General features: G+C 40.6%; 1 protein-coding gene across 7 annotated transcripts in view; it reads right to left on the bottom strand.

Moving 5' to 3' along the window:
* The window catches only part of KIF21A (kinesin family member 21A), a 102,045-nt gene that overhangs the window by 66,622 nt on the left and 18,790 nt on the right, over window positions 1-16,633 (bottom strand). For all 7 annotated transcript variants that reach the window (XM_060279386.1, XM_060279379.1, XM_060279381.1 and 4 more), the window contains exons 2-4: window positions 4,598-4,820; window positions 3,026-3,208; window positions 241-390 (exon numbers count right to left, since the gene is read on the bottom strand). In XM_060279386.1, coding sequence (XP_060135369.1) covers window positions 241-390; window positions 3,026-3,208; window positions 4,598-4,820 — 556 coding nt within the window. The remainder of the gene's footprint in view (window positions 1-240; window positions 391-3,025; window positions 3,209-4,597; window positions 4,821-16,633) is intronic.

Genomic DNA, 16,633 nt, shown 5'->3' with positions numbered 1-16,633 from the left:
CGAATGATTCGACTTCCGAAGGTTTCGACTTCTGAAGTCGGCAAACCCGGAAGTCTTGTCCGCGCATGCGCAGAATGGGCGCTACGACAACCGATGACTTCGACTTACGAAGAGCGCCGCAGAACGGATCGTCTTCGCAAGTCGAGGTACTACTTTATATTGAAAAATAGACACACACACACACAGTAGTATGTTCTTTTACAAAAGCTATCTCATTTTCATTGAGAATAAAAATATTACCTCAGATTCTGAATTTACAGTCCGTGTTGTGACCCCCACCGTGTATATTCCACCCGCTGAATCTTCGTGGATTTTTATGTTTGATTTTTTGTTCTTTGAATCCATGTCACGCGTTGTGTCGAAGAGGTCAAGTACTTCTTCATTGTAAAGCTAATTTGAAAGAAAAAAGAGGCCAATATCAGCAAGGAAAATATAGTTAACATAAAATTCAAGATGTTCTGTGGTTTGACCAAAATAATTAAGACACAGTTTTCCCTATCATGGCTGCTGGGTATAGTCATTCTCCAAAAACATGACTGGCCAACAATGACAAAGTTTGCTAATGGAATTACAGAAAATAGTTCAGGACATTGTGAGCAGGAGAAATATATGCTATGTTGCAGCAGGCTGAGCAGTGTTTAGAAAATGACACAGGCTTATATTTAAGTAAATCCTACACAGAATAGACCAACTGAAATCCATTAACCTAAGTTAGCCACATCCATTGACATCAGTGGGTTTACTGTGAGTAGCATTGACTACCAAGTAAGGGGTGGGTGGGAGGGTGTTGGTGCCATAGCTCCTGCCCAAGTCTGGGGTACCATCACATTTGTCCCTCAAATTTCCTGAGCATTTTGCTTATCTGCGAAAAGTTGCTTCTTAGTGCAGAATGGGGAGCAAGTTGCACTATTCCACATTTCTCTCCGTTTTTATTCTATTAAGTGTTTCCCATCTCCAGTTTTCCTAAACTCACTCTGAAACAACTGGTGAAAGTTTGGTAGTGCCAAATTTCCAAAAGAATACAGGTCCTGTTAAGATATTACACTTGACTGACTGTAGTATTGGAGGTGAGGGGGCAGAGGTTTGCTTCCATGTCACTCCCACTACCTCTTGCCTGAGAAATAATCAAATTGAACATGGGAACCCACATTGATTTGTATGCAGGATAGTATCTGACCATGAGAGCTAAACCCTCTAAGGGCAAGGGAGAAAACAACATCAGAACAATATTGTGGTTATGATGATGCACGGTAGCAAGGCATTAATAGAGATTTGATAAGGCTGAAGGGAAGGGAGATAATGCTTTCAGTGAGATTCTTCAGATCCTTTGTATTCTGGAATCTTTCTATATACAGTATGCATGTTTCCCCGGAGAATGGTGCAAGGATGCAAATGCTCTTCTGGGCCTTTGCATGGGAAATGAAGCAGGAGGAGAATTTCCATAACCAGTCACTGACTGCATAACGGAACAACTTTCCTAGCCAATGTTTATTCGCTAACCCTCAGAGAGGCATTTAATGCAATCTTGTTCTGACTTTCAACAAGCAGATTTGCCATGCATGTTACATGAGGACCAGCACCTTTCAGACACCTTTCAGAATGAGACACTTGATTTTGGGATTCTTCCAATTAGCAGTACTAAGGCAATATTGAAAACACGATTCAGCAGGGTTTATATTGCATAATTAGCTGGCAACAGTTTAATCTGTCGATGCAATGAAAAGTATCTAAAAACTGAAAGCTTGGATATATTTAGTGTTTTATGGTGAAAGAGGATATTGTTTTACACATACTTGGTTCCTAGAAGTAAAGAGATTGCATCACTCATTATATCATCTAACTGGTACTTAAACTTGTCAGACCTGTTAGCTACTGTACAGGTAGGGATACAACTTCATCTTCTTCCTTGTTTGCCCATATTTCTATGAAGAGTGCCTCTTTTTAAAAAAATTGGCAGCACTGTAAATGCTTTTTTAAATGAAAAAAATTAAGCACTCCTCCAAGGCTTCTTTTTCTGCACAAAGTTATACGCACCTCTGTATTTTAAAATATATCACAGAAACATTTATTGACAGACGTTTTTGTTAAAATACATAGAATGTATGTTTGGAAACAGTAAGTATAAACATTCTACAATTATCAGCTGAAGATGCACTGAAAGTCCAAAGTCACTAAAAATGGCTTTGTTTTGCTTACAAACTATCAGAACCCTTCCAAAAAAAAAAAAGCAACTGTTTAACTATCTAAGTGTTTGGAAAACAAAGTCCAAATTAAGGGGAACGAAGGGGCTGCCTTTATACTGTGCAGTTTGCAATATGTTCCTCTGGACAAATATTAGCCAGAAAGCTTTAATCCAGTATCCTTAGGTCAAGAGCAACAGGTATAGACTAGTCCAACTCCATACAGTAATGCATTTGGTTAATATTTTGGCAGAAATGCCAACAGCAGTCCAGCAATAATTGCCGGTGTCGGAATTCAAGCATCTGTAACTTAGTTACTCTGCTGTTGCTAAACCCTAAGTCAGAAGGGCATTTAAAAAATAACTCCCATTAGAATTGCAAATGTAAAAGTGGCAAACACAGTTCATTGGTTTTATTCAACAACACCAAGAGAGGGGTGATCTTACTGACCTCAATTAATAAAACATGTTTTCTAGGCTTTGAATCAGGCGTCATAAATCATCTGAGCTTTAGGGAAATGGGCAAAATGTCCTCTCTATCCTCCCTTAGTGTGGGTGTTAAATAGTTTGCAACACTATAATTTTACGATGTTCCAAAACTTAGATTTCTAACATAAGATAAGCAAATCTCAACTTCCCTGCCATTCCTCCTGCCTAAAATAATAAAATAATAATAAATATATTGCCACAATTCATTCCATTGGGTTTTCTGCAATATTTAAATTGTATGTTGACGAAACAGATTTAAAATTTACCTCCGTGCCAATCAGAATGGAATATATTGTGATTAGGATCTCCCAATTTTTTTGCTACATGGGGGAAATAATTATTACTGTGAAAGCTTACCTCTAAGAACTGAGCATTCACTTTAAATTCTGGAGGTGGAACCCCTTGTTGAATAGCTGCATGTGTTTTTCCTTCAATACATTTATACAGGTGTTTTACAGCTCGTGGTATAATGCCCTGTTCCTCTTCCATTATGTTAACATCAAATCCAGTCCCCATGGTATATGTTTTACCGGCTCCTGTCTAAATTTAAGAGACAAAACATAATTAAATGTGCAACTAAATAATGTTTATTGTATACATCTTAATATATGGTCAAATAACAAAACAAAACAAAAATCACTCTATTGCTGATCAAAAAGACTTCTGACTCCACCAGCTTACTTTACAACTTTCTAAATAGGTTGTCTCAGGAAAAAAGTAAGATCTCTACAGCATTTGGATGGCATAAAAACACCTGGACTGCAAAATTACATAATGAATGGAGATGAGGATCTAACCCCCCCCCCCCCGGGAAACAAGTGATGTCAAAGGTGACACTTCTGGAAGAGTCCTACTAGCTGAAGGAGGAACAGACTGGCTTCCTATCCATAAAACATATTTTCCAACGTGGTTAAAAAGAAAAATGAAAACTGGGTTATTGGGTAGATTATGTCATGATAAACTTAATATGAAGAAAAGGGTGTGTTAAGTAACACACTGCAAGAAAATAATGCTCTAAGAAGGCAGCCAACCACTGGAACTTCAAACCCACCATCTCCTCATTCTAGTAGTCCGTCAGGTGTCAAAGCATCAGGACCAAACAAGAGAACAACACAAGTTGCTTAGGCAACATGGGGCTGCCTGCCTGCCCTACACTAGCAGATCCCAAAACACTGGAAGGTAATTGAAAACCCCTGGGAGGAAAACTCATCACTTGTTTTTGTTTTATTATGTACAGTATTTTGAATTATCGTTTTGTATTGAGCCGCCCTGTGATCTTCAGATAAAGGGTGGTATACAAATTTAATTAATGACAAATGTGAATCTGCCTGGTCAGTGCCTGGATGGATAGGAGACTGCCGGGAAGAAAAGATAAAAAGAACACAACTTGATATCCCAATACATACTGATAACAGAGATAACCATCAGTCAAGTCATTTGAGCAGGGGTGGCTAACTTGTCGCAACTCCAGATACTAAAATGCTCTCATCATCCTATTGGCTATATTGAAACAGCATTCATGCCAAATGGGGAGAGGAGGGACAAAAGTGAAGAGGAAAGGATGGAATACAAATCCAATCTGAGTGGGACACATCCCCTTTTGAACAGACCTATTAGAATACGAGGCCACTGTAATTCAAGCTGAAGGCACTGCATTTCTGAGCACCTTCTGCTTCAAATGTACTGCTCTGCACCTGCTTAAAAATACACCACTGTTTTAAATATACACAAAAATGAGCCTTGAAATCTTGATAATTCTCCCATGTTGAAATCTATTTGTTTTCACCTCTACTAAAAGGTTGAACTCAAGCATGCCTGCTTGAAATTCAAGCATACCTGCTTGAATTATTACAAATATTCCTTACGAGCAGCTTTAATTTTTTTAAAAAAAAAATCAGAACATTGTTTGAAAACATTCGTAAAGTTTACCTGCCCATAAGCAAACACGGTAGCATTGTATCCTTCAAAGCAGCCTTCAATCAGTTTTTCTATGCACTGTATATAGATATCTTCTTGCTGGGATTCAATATCAAATACATAATCAAAGGTGAAGGCCTTATCTTTTCCCAGGAACACTTGAGGTTCTCCAGGTGTGACAGATGTGCAGATATGGCATCCTTCAATCTTCTCTTTGGCTAGTTGAGGTCTGATTCTAGGGTGGGGGGCGGGGGTTGGAGGAGGAGAAATAAAATGTCAAATATTACATCATTGGAACAGAACACAACTTAACACTTCTTATTTCAAGAGTCCCCCAATAAATTTAAATCAGATATGCCCAAGAGGGACTGAGGTCGCGCAGAATACTCACCATTCACCTGGACCAATGGAAAGGACAGTCTACTTAATATTTAAGGACAAAAACAACCACCATTATGTACCCTTTCTGCTGTACCATGTGTACTGGAACGGAAGTGGTACTCAAGTCTCCAAGGTGACATTGTCCTTTTCAAGTTGGCCTGATTGTATTCTAAGATTACAGTTCCATTTGTATTGAAGTCACTGGGATTTCTGAGTGAGCTGGCATATAACCGGTAATTAACAACTTACAAAAATCAGCCAAAGAAAAAAACCATGGCAGAACAATCAGGCCCAATATATCCACATTATTTTTGAACCGGAGAAGACTGCCAAAGATAACAACACTGACTTGAATAGACCTACTATGGTAACAAGAATAGAAGGGAGATTATTTCAATTTAATTTTAAAAGCCTATGCCCCACGGCAGGGTAAAAACAAATTATTTTTGTTTTGTTTTTTTTAAAACAAGTAGACCCCAGATGCTCAATAGTTTAAGAGGAGGTTATTCTATCTTGGATTATATGGTGCAGCACTAAGCTAACAAGGGCCCGTTTCATCTCCCAAGCAGCACAAAAACAACAACCTAGTTTTCTCATTATTTGTGAAAATCCTAACAGACGTTAACCCAAATATGAGCATAAGACTTTTTCTTTTCTTTTTTGCTACCATTTAGAAAGTTACTTGTTACCACAAGAACCCAAGTGGAATTCATGGTAACTTCTGGGCAAACAACTTGTCACACACAGGTATGTTTTTATTTAAGACACAACTTCAGTAGGCTGCAATTCTGCTTAGGACTGCCACCAGTGTGTGTGTGTGTGTGTGTGTGTGTGTGTGTGTGGTGTGTGTGTGTGTGTGTGTGTGTGTGTGTGTGTTAAACCACACTTTCACTCAAAAATTGCAGCTCCCAGTGGCTCCTTTTTGTGAAAAACTATTGGAAGTGACTTCATTGCATGCATTTGCCTTCAACATGTGGTTTGAAACTTACCACCACCATTTCAAAATCTGATACAAGCTAGGTGGTTTTGAGTACGAACACCCTTCTGATACTAAAACACAATGAATCAAATGCCAATCACACAAGGGGGACCAAATAAATTATTCTGAATTTACCTAAGATTGAATGTAAAACAGCACATTTAAAGAAGTCAGGGGTTTCAACCACCAAGCACAAGTTTTAGCTCAGTTGCTAGATCATAAGACTCTTAATATCAAGGTCACCGGTTTGAGCCCTATGTTGGGTAAAAGGTCAGAGCAATCTTGCATTGGGAGTTAGAACAATATAATGCAGTTCCCTTTCCCTTAATTCCACCTCCAAATTTTACACACACACACACACCACACCAGAAAACATGCAGATGATCCAACAATAAAAGCTTCACAACTTCAAGGTTTCATACCACACATCATGACAGCCCATACAATAGTTTATTTATAATACTATTGTCAATTTAATCCCTTTCCAAGTAGACAAAGTTAGCACATGTCCTGAGCAAAACCTGCAGTACATGATGAAACTGAAAGAACCATTTATGACTATTCTTTTTTTTTAATATTTTTATTAATTTTCCAATTAAAACCAATTATATCACATTCAATATTTCAAATTATACACATATATATATCAATCAAACCGAATGTTATGCCAAATCATCTAAAGAATTTTTTATTTGGGTTCCCATGCTTCAAGAAATTGGGAATTCCTCGCAACTGTCCACTGCCGTCTTTTTTCTAAAGTTCAAATCGTCCTCCAAGTTCATAATAATCCAGATCTTCCCCTTACAGTCACATAGATGTTTTCCACTTTCATCCGATTGTTTCCCAGCCGCTGAGATAGATATCAAACAAAGTTTCACAGATGTTCTTTCTCCTGTGTGAGTTAATCAGTCCAGCCTCCCCATAAATCTTCTTAATGGAGCTCCTTGTTGCGTCGAAGCAGCCCGAAGCAGCGCCATCTCAAAAAGCTCAAATCACTTTCGCTTTCTCTCATAGCCATGAAGATTCACGATCATTATAGAATTTACAGCTTTTTCAGGCAGGAGACCCAAACATCAAACCATAAACTCTTGGTAAATTAATGGATCTCCTTGCCCTATAGCTGAACTTAGCTTCAGGTCGCTGCTCCAATTTAAAGTGCGTCACAACTCATAAATCCTCCGAGCGCGTCCAGAACCCCTTCCGCCCGACTAGGGGGAGGCTTTTCTCATCGGCAACTCCACATCTTTAAAAAAAATATGCTCAGTAACAACAGTTATAAAGTTCAACTCACACAGTCTTTTGCTTCTCTTTCACTCCAAACAAGCCAGGACATCGCGTCCGGGAAGGTACGATGCAGCAATATGAAGGAAAAAAAAATAAAAACTCACTTCCCTTATCGCTCCGTCCCCATCAATCCTTCTTCCAGATGCAGTACAATCTTTGACTCCTCTCCTTTCAGCAGCATAAATTTCTCAGCAGTAAACAGCGCTTCTTCCCCTCCTTCTGAAGTATGTCCATAGATTTAAGCCTAATTATCTTCTTTAACCATGGAAATCCCCACCATGCAGATTAGCGTCCGGGAGTCCTGGCCCTCGTAAGTGCTCAGCCCAAGCTCCCCCCACTCCAAAAACAGTCGGAGTGGGTCAGGGGGCATCGCGGGCCAGCGGCCCCTCTCCGTAACCCCCGGAGAGGGTAGGGGGTTGCCATTTACTCCCCTAGCAACCGCCAAATTCCTTACGAAGGTCAGAGAGATGGAAAACAGGTCCGCCATTCCTGCAGGCGGAAACCGGAACCCGCCCATTTATGACTATTCTTAAGGGAACAATAATTTTTCAAAAAAAAACATGCTCTGACAACCTGTCCAGTAGGGAAACAAATTTACAATACGGAAGTCTACTGTGCCAATATAAACATTCATGTAATTTTATAGTGCAAGTAAGTGATTTCTCCCTTCTACAAGTCTACTCTACAAAACATCACCTGTGATTTATGCCAGTAGTAACTTGGGAGTGGCAACATGTTTCAAGAATTGCCGTTCGAAAAATCACATCATTGGAACAGAACACAACTTAACACTTCTTATTTCAAGAGTCCCCCAATAAATTTAAATCAGATATGCCCAAGAGGGACTGAGGTCGCGCAGAATACTCACCATTCACCTGGACCAATGGAAAGGACAGTCTACTTAATATTTAAGGACAAAAACAACCACCATTATGTACCCTTTCTGCTGTACCATGTGTACTGGAACGGAAGTGGTACTCAAGTCTCCAAGGTGACATTGTCCTTTTCAAGTCTTTTGCTTCTCTTTCACTCCAAACAAGCCAGGACATCGCGTCCGGGAAGGTACGATGCAGCAATATGAAGGAAAAAAAAATAAAAACTCACTTCCCTTATCGCTCCGTCCCCATCAATCCTTCTTCCAGATGCAGTACAATCTTTGACTCCTCTCCTTTCAGCAGCATAAATTTCTCAGCAGTAAACAGCGCTTCTTCCCCTCCTTCTGAAGTATGTCCATAGATTTAAGCCTAATTATCTTCTTTAACCATGGAAATCCCCGCCATGCAGATTAGCGTCCGGGAGTCCTGGCCCTCGTAAGTGCTCAGCCCAAGCTCCCCCCACTCCAAAAACAGTCGGAGTGGGTCAGGGGGCATCGCGGGCCAGCGGCCCCTCTCCGTAACCCCCGGAGAGGGTAGGGGGTTGCCATTTACTCCCCTAGCAACCGCCAAATTCCTTACGAAGGTCAGAGAGATGGAAAACAGGTCCGCCATTCCTGCAGGCGGAAACCGGAACCCGCCCATTTATGACTATTCTTAAGGGAACAATAATTTTTCAAAAAAAAACATGCTCTGACAACCTGTCCAGTAGGGAAACAAATTTACAATACGGAAGTCTACTGTGCCAATATAAACATTCATGTAATTTTATAGTGCAAGTAAGTGATTTCTCCCTTCTACAAGTCTACTCTACAAAACATCACCTGTGATTTATGCCAGTAGTAACTTGGGAGTGGCAACATGTTTCAAGAATTGCCGTTCGAAAAATTACATCATTGGAACAGAACACAACTTAACACTTCTTATTTCAAGAGTCCCCCAATAAATTTAAATCAGATATGCCCAAGAGGGACTGAGGTCGCGCAGAATACTCACCATTCACCTGGACCAATGGAAAGGACAGTCTACTTAATATTTAAGGACAAAAACAACCACCATTATGTACCCTTTCTGCTGTACCATTCCTGCAGGCGGAAACCGGAACCCGCCCATTTATGACTATTCTTAAGGGAACAATAATTTTTCAAAAAAAAACATGCTCTGACAACCTGTCCAGTAGGGAAACAAATTTACAATACGGAAGTCTACTGTGCCAATATAAACATTCATGTAATTTTATAGTGCAAGTAAGTGATTTCTCCCTTCTACAAGTCTACTCTACAAAACATCACCTGTGATTTATGCCAGTAGTAACTTGGGAGTGGCAACATGTTTCAAGAATTGCCGTTCGAAAAATCTCAAGTCCAAGGTGCTTATTCTGTCACCCGCCCACTTGAAGGAGGAGCTTGCTATCAGTTTGCCACCTGTGAACTAATAGTTGTATAAATTATTCCCATGGTGGTCTTTTAGACATTCTTCCATCCTCATGATTGCCAATAATCTGAGTAGTTCCCACACCATAGGAAGAACATTTAGAATGACTCAGTGGCACCGGAGGAGTGATTTGGTCACAATCATTCAGGTTCTGAATCTGACTGTTTGGGGCTCAGTCCCCAATGTGGGGCCCATGGGCTCCATGTAGACACACAAACATACACTTGATGCCTGCCAAGATCCCCACTTCTTCTATTTAAAGGAAAGATGGAGGGGGAGGAGTAATAATAATAGTATATTCAGTCTTTATTGTTGTATTCCTCCCTTGGGTGGCATTGTGTGGGAGCGCAGAGTCTTTGAAGTACTGAAGTTTATCTTGCAATATGGTTTTATTTTTGCTCCTTTTAACATTATTTATTGTTATTTTCATTGTATGTATATTCAGTCATTGTTTTGACTGCTCTGGGAAATTGTAGCAGTCTGAACAGTGGAGTATAACTCTCCTAAATAAAGCAGGTCACATATTGGGTTCCCCCCTCCCTTTTAAACACAGCTAGGAATTAATAATTTAGGGTTCTCTTTTTTTAAAAAAATATATTCCTAGTTGGTGGATTTTTTTAATGTGCTTTGTTTGTATTGTACATGAGTTTCTCTGCTAGTCCTGTAACTACCTTTCCCGCTCCAGGGTGATTCAAATGGGTGCGATGACAGTTGCTATTGGTTAACTTGTTAGCACAATTTGGATCCTCACTCTGATAGGTTCCCGCCAAAATCTAAATGTATCCTTTCCCCAACCCCTGCTCCTGAGAGTATAAAAGGAGCTCACCCTTTCCCTCCAGTCAGTCAAGATTCCTACTGCAATAAAGAAGACTGTTCTTGTTATACTTGACTCCTAGCAGTTCCTTGCTAGTATGCTGAATCACTATTCTGAGCTGACTTCACGAAGAGCTGAAATCACACTCAAGACATAACAGGTTGGATGAAAAGTAGAGGAAACATTTTGCAACACAGCAGGGCCTTTCTGCTTCTCCTCACTTCTGTTCCTTGCATGCACAGATAATCTCAGTTTGAGGGTAGAAGACCCTCCAAGATGGGATGGGATGGGGCACAGGGGGGCAGTAGTTGGATAGGTGACACCTTAAGTGGCTGAAAGTCTTGTGAAAAACTTCATGCAAACACCTTTGGTGGTTCTCTCTCTTCTCCTTTTATTGTGATAAAGTTTTGCTTGTTGATTTTTGTTGTTTTTTCAATGGTTTTTACTTTGTATGACCTCTCAGAGAATGTTTGTTACTGGGTGGCATACTAAGGTCAAGAGATATGAAGGAAGCCTGGGGGAAAGGAGAGGGTTGTTTTTGTTTTAATTACACACAAATCCTCATTTTTCCAGGTTGCTTTTCAGGTCTTCACATCTCTACAAATACAATTTTAAAAGAAGTATATATACTTTTAAAGAGTGCTATATGCTTTGAGCTCCCCTTCCAGGCCAGAGGGAGGAAAAACACAATTTATTTTAAATAACATTTCTTTTGGCTAGTTCCTAGCAAAGCCATTTATTTCAGCAAGTTAGTAAAGTTAAAGGGACCCCTGACCGTTAGGTCCAGTCGTGACCGACTCTGGGGTTGCGGCGCTCATCTTGCGTTACTGGCCGAGGGAGCCGGCGTACAGCTTCCAGGTCACGTGGCCAGCATGACAAAGCCACTTCTGGCAAACCAGAGCAGCACATGGAAACGCTGTTTACCTTCCCACTGTAGCAGTACCTATTTATCTACTTGCACTTTGAGGTGCTATCGAACCGCTAGGTTGGCAGGAGCTGGGACCGAGCAACGGGAGCTCACCCCATTGCGGGGATTCGAACCACTGAACTTCTGTTCGGCAAGCCCTAGGCGCTGTGGTTTAACCCACAGCGCCACCTGTGTCCCTTCAGCAAGTTTTACAGGGTCAAATAAACCAATTCCTAGATATTCCTAGACATTCTGCAATAGACCTAAGTTTGTTTGTTTGTTTGTTTGTTTGTTTGTTTGTTTGTTTGTTCTGTGAACTGCCCTGAGACCTCTGGGTATAGGGCGGTATATAAATTCAATTAACAACAACAACAACAACAACAACAATAAACTATTTTAAAGAGCTATATTCAAAACTTGGGAACTGACAAGCTGTTGCTTTTCATTGACAGATGAGAAAGAGGAGTAATAGTAATAATTTAATTAAAAGCAAAATTTGACACCAGAGTAATTGGATTGAATGAAGGAATCATTATTTGCGTCAGCCATCGGCCATAACAATAAAACAATAATATGATGTACAAAGATTAGAAATAAAGAGTCAGTTATATAAAATACATTTTAGGGTTTTGAATCAATAGTCAAATAGTGGATCTTATTCTAATTGCCCCAGCTAAAAACCTTGCAACCTTTCCTGTCACCTTTGCAGTAATTGCATTTGTCTGGCAACAGTTCGCCTATGTCTCTGTCATGGTTTGGCTTGGCTTAATAAGATTTATTTTCTTAAATTAATAATCCTTTTTCTGGACATCTCATCAGAACAAGCTTCTGTACCCATTAAGTGAATTCACAAGAGCCAGGCTTATTCAACTGCACCATAGTTTTAGAGGCAACCCATTTATATATGTTGATTTGGTTTCCTTGGACCTCTTGCCTTCATCACCGGGCAGTTGCTAACCTTAGCTGGAAGGATGTCAAGCTGTGTTCTTCTCCCCCTTTCCCCCAAAATAATCCTTTGGCTATTTTGTAATGGCCTGCCAGACAGCTCAGTACAGATGGCATCGTCTTGCTGCTTGACAAGCTCTTTTGTTTGCTTGCCAAGAAAAAAGCAAGGAGGTGGGGAGAGCGAGAGAGACCGAGTGTTGGCTGTCAAGTAAATAGATCTTCTCTAAGCAGGTACCCAACTTTCTCTTGGAAGCCGTACACAGCAGACAAGTCACATGCAAAATGTATCCAGTATTTCCACGTAAATTCTTCCTATATCGTTTCAACGCATTGCTCACTTTAATGTGCTTCATTAGCAATGTCATAATAACTGTTTGGCTGTATAACAGTGTAATAAACTGTAGCAGCAAAGCAATATAAAGAAGCTCATGGCACCTTAGAGACTGCCACCCCTTATATCTCTTGAAAATTTTCACTCACAATAAGCAATGTGAGAGTCAGGGAGGTGAACTCATGAAAAACTCATGGCTCATGTCTCTCATATGAAGTAGGATGCTTGAGTTTTTCACAAAAGTCTTCAAAGAACTTTAGGGATGCCTTTCATAGTTCAGCTTTGAGATACAAAGTGGTTGGGTTGTGTGTGTGTTTTTTTTTTAAGGATTCCTCCCCACAGATGGAAATAGCACAGGGAAGCTAAAGAAAACATTTGCTGTATCCTATATCTTTATGTCTTTATCACCCCATTTAACATCCACAATCAATTTGTAGCATTTCATTTCATTTGCTTTGTTTGTTTGTTTTTTGCCTTTTTGCCTGTCACTTAGTGGGTCTGTCAATCAACTTTTGCAAATTGTTACATATTTAATACTCCAGGAGGGGGCGAAAACCCTTTCCAGTTTATTGTTGACTATTTCAAGTGAACAGAAGCTGCTCTGTTTTTAAACAGAAAGTAGGCTGTTCACGCAAGGGCTGAAATGTTGCTATGAGCTGGTAAAATCTCACCATGCAACAGGCAGGAAAATGTCGCTTCATTTCAAGATCACAAAATAGCCCAGACTGAAAATTACATGCTTGCCCATACTGTACTTGGAGCTGAGTTACATTTTTGAACATTCCTGAATAGCAACGCTTGGAGGAGCACACTTAGCTACAAGGGAAGGGAAGGTGGGAGGAGGTAACAACCAAATACTCTCCACTTCTGCGGTTTGTACTGACAGAGATTTACACTGGCTTTGATATTAACTCCAGGATTTTCTTAAGGTCCTAATCACCTTTGTTTGTTTGTTTGTTTAAAAAAGTCCTATATCTGCTGAATGGGTTTATGTTTGTAAAGCTGTATTATTTTCTTACATTTCACAATTCAAAGTGTTGGTGTTGACCTTTAAAGCCCTAAACGGCCTTGGTCCTGTATACCTGAAGGAGCGTCTCCACACCCATCATTCAGCCCGGACACTGAGGTCCAGCGCCGAGGGCCTTCTGGCAGTTCCCTCATTGCGGGAAGTGAGGTTACAGGGAACCAGACAGAGGGCCTTCTTGGTAGTGGCACCCGCCCTGTGGAACGCCCTTCCAACAGATGTCAAGAAAATAAGCAGTTTTTCTATTTTTTAAAGACATCTGAAGGCAGCCCTGTTTAGGGAAGTTTTTAATATTTAATGCTGTATTGTCTTAATATTCGATTGGGAGCCACCCAGAGTGGCTGAGGAGACTCAGCCAGATGGGCAGGGTACAAATAAATTATTTATTATTGTTGTTGTTGTTATTTATTATTATTATTATTATTATTATTATTATTACATAGATGCACCTGAACAAAATGGAAATACCTGGAGAGTTATTGAAAGGTATGCTTTGAGGAATATGTTTTGAGGAACCAATACTGGGACTCTCATACTGGAATTTCAGATATAGGGAATACTACAGCAATCACACAGATTTTTCAGAGTCTGCCACCAAAGCAAATATAGGATATTCCTTAAGTTTCTGAATTCTGAAGGCCATTTCACATGTTACAATAAAGTGGGTAGACCAGATGCACGCGAATGTTGCACTGCTATATCCCCCCCTTGAAAGTAACTTGTAGGGCATGTAGTTTGCAAACTTCAGCCGACACAGTTCATCTTTGCGGGCTTGTTTTTGCACTTGACACAACCAATGTGTGCATTGCCCTCTCGTTGCAATGTACAAAGCTGTCCTGAACATTCACGAGAAGGAAATACTTGGGAAGCAGAGGGTAGATTTAGGTTTAACTTCTTTTCTTCTTTGATCCAGAGATTAAGATGTTGCTTTTAAAAAGGGGGCATATATAAATGACATGTATAAAGATCCATCTGGAAATTTGACGCACCTTCAGGTATCACAACATTAATCCATCTAGCACAGTACTGTCTACACCAGTGGTGAGACACCTCAAGCCTGCAGGTCCCTCTGGGGTTGGCCCACAAGGCCATTTTTGGTGTAACCAGTCTCATCTTTCCTGCTTCTGAAGTCACATGACATTAGGCACAGGAAAGTTCCAGCCATGGAAGTTCAAAAAGATTTCAAGCCACAGCCATAAAGGAAGAATCAAGGTGAGTATGCCACTTGCTTCCTTTGATCTGTTGCCTCGCATGGCGAGAGAAAAGGACACCCAATTCAGAAAGTGCTGAATTCAAGTTCCGACTGTGAAAGGAAGACTCTTAAAGTTTCAATCACCTGGCATCATAGGACAGCAGGTTGAGTGGTTTACAGTTTAAGGTTCATTACTGTTCCACAAAAAAGTGTATCTCCTTAAAAGACAAAAGGAAATGTAATGACCTAGTTTTGTGGGATAGTACAGTAGGTGATGTTACGTTTGTATTGTTTAAGGCGTGTCAGCAATCGGATAGAGTATATAAGGAGGTCTGCGTACCTCGCTCAGTACCCTGGGTGGCGGGTCATTGGTTGGGTCATGTTCTTGTAATGTTTTGTAGTTAATGTTAACTTCTGTTATTTTTCTTTAATTAAAACAACTCCTAATTATACTTTGCAGTCTCCTCAGAATGCTTTTCGTTGCGCAGTTACTCAGTTTAAATACCAACAACTGACAGGTGGACGATTCCACCGACCTATCAAGTGGCCCAGATCAAGTTGGTCTATGCCAATTGTCTACTGCTCTCCAGAGTTTCAGCCTGGGGTCCTTCCCAGTGTTACGTGGAGATTGTAAGGATTGAAACTGGGATTTTTGGCTTGCAAAGCATTGCTCTACCTCTAAGCCAAGGTAAAGAGGACCTCTGGAAACATGAGGCCCACAGTCCTTCTTGGGCAATATTCCGGGAGCCAAGTATCAAAGCTGGGAAAGGCCACAGGCAAAAGTGGGCCAAACTCCTGCCACACCTAAATGTCAGACTTTCTACACACACACACACACACACACACACACACACCTCTATGTATGCAAGCAAGCAACATCATTATCACAGATCAATAATACATTTCTGCAGGAAAAAAGCAATCAAAACGTAGAGCAGGGCTTGGGAGAAGTGTGGTCTGGAAAAGGGGCTTGGCTTGCGGGGCACGAGGGTCATAGCTTAGAGCAAGACTGGGGAACCCTCAAGTCAACTCTATATTGGCTGATTTCATAATATGCACATTCGAAATAATATGCTCGAAATGAGGACTCAGCAGCACACCAACCCACTCTCACTACCTTTGCACCCATCGCCTAATGACCTAAATGTATAGATTAGCCCAGGCATCCCCCTAGTGCGGCCCTCCAGATGTTTTGGCCTACAACTGCCATGATCCCTAGCTAACAGGACCAGTGGGCAGGCATGATGGGATTTGTAGTCCAAAACATCTGGAGGGCCAAAGTTTGGGGGTGCCTGGATTAGCCCTTCAGAGTTAGATACAAAGGGTATACATTTATGTCTGTCAAAACACACACCAGACATGTTGAGGGGGATCCTAATTTCTAACCAATTTTATCTGTTCGTCTTGCAGTATTAAGTCGCTTTGAGACTTTTTCATATAAAGCAGCTAAGAAATGCATTAAACAAAATAATTTTGTCCATGCATGTTCAAGTTGTGTTGTACGAAATTCATACAACTGCTGAGGATATAGCCGGTTATATTGCACAGTATGTTTCATGCTACAGTCAATTTCTTTTGCTTTGCATAATTTGTGGAACAATTCTCCCCTTATTCACACAGCTGCTGCCAGTTCATTTCCCTGCCAGTCTCTCTCCACCCCATACAAAGTGGTAAACACCTGATCCTGGAGTCTCGCCTATCAGTTCAGCGCCTTACTGCTGTTCCTTGGCAGCAGGAGTGGGAGAGAGTCTAGCTTACTCTGGGTCAAAAACTCTTCTGTTAAATCAGTCCTTGTTTAAAGGGGAGGAGGGGGACAGAGGAAGAATGAGAATAGTTCCAAATCATGCATTTCCCAGCTGCTGTATAAAAACCATTAAACACAAAT

This window comes from Zootoca vivipara, chromosome 10, assembly GCF_963506605.1.
Source record: "Zootoca vivipara chromosome 10, rZooViv1.1, whole genome shotgun sequence".
In the NCBI taxonomy this organism is placed as follows: Eukaryota; Metazoa; Chordata; class Lepidosauria; order Squamata; family Lacertidae; genus Zootoca; species Zootoca vivipara.
This window is presented reverse-complemented; position numbering and strand designations above follow the sequence as displayed.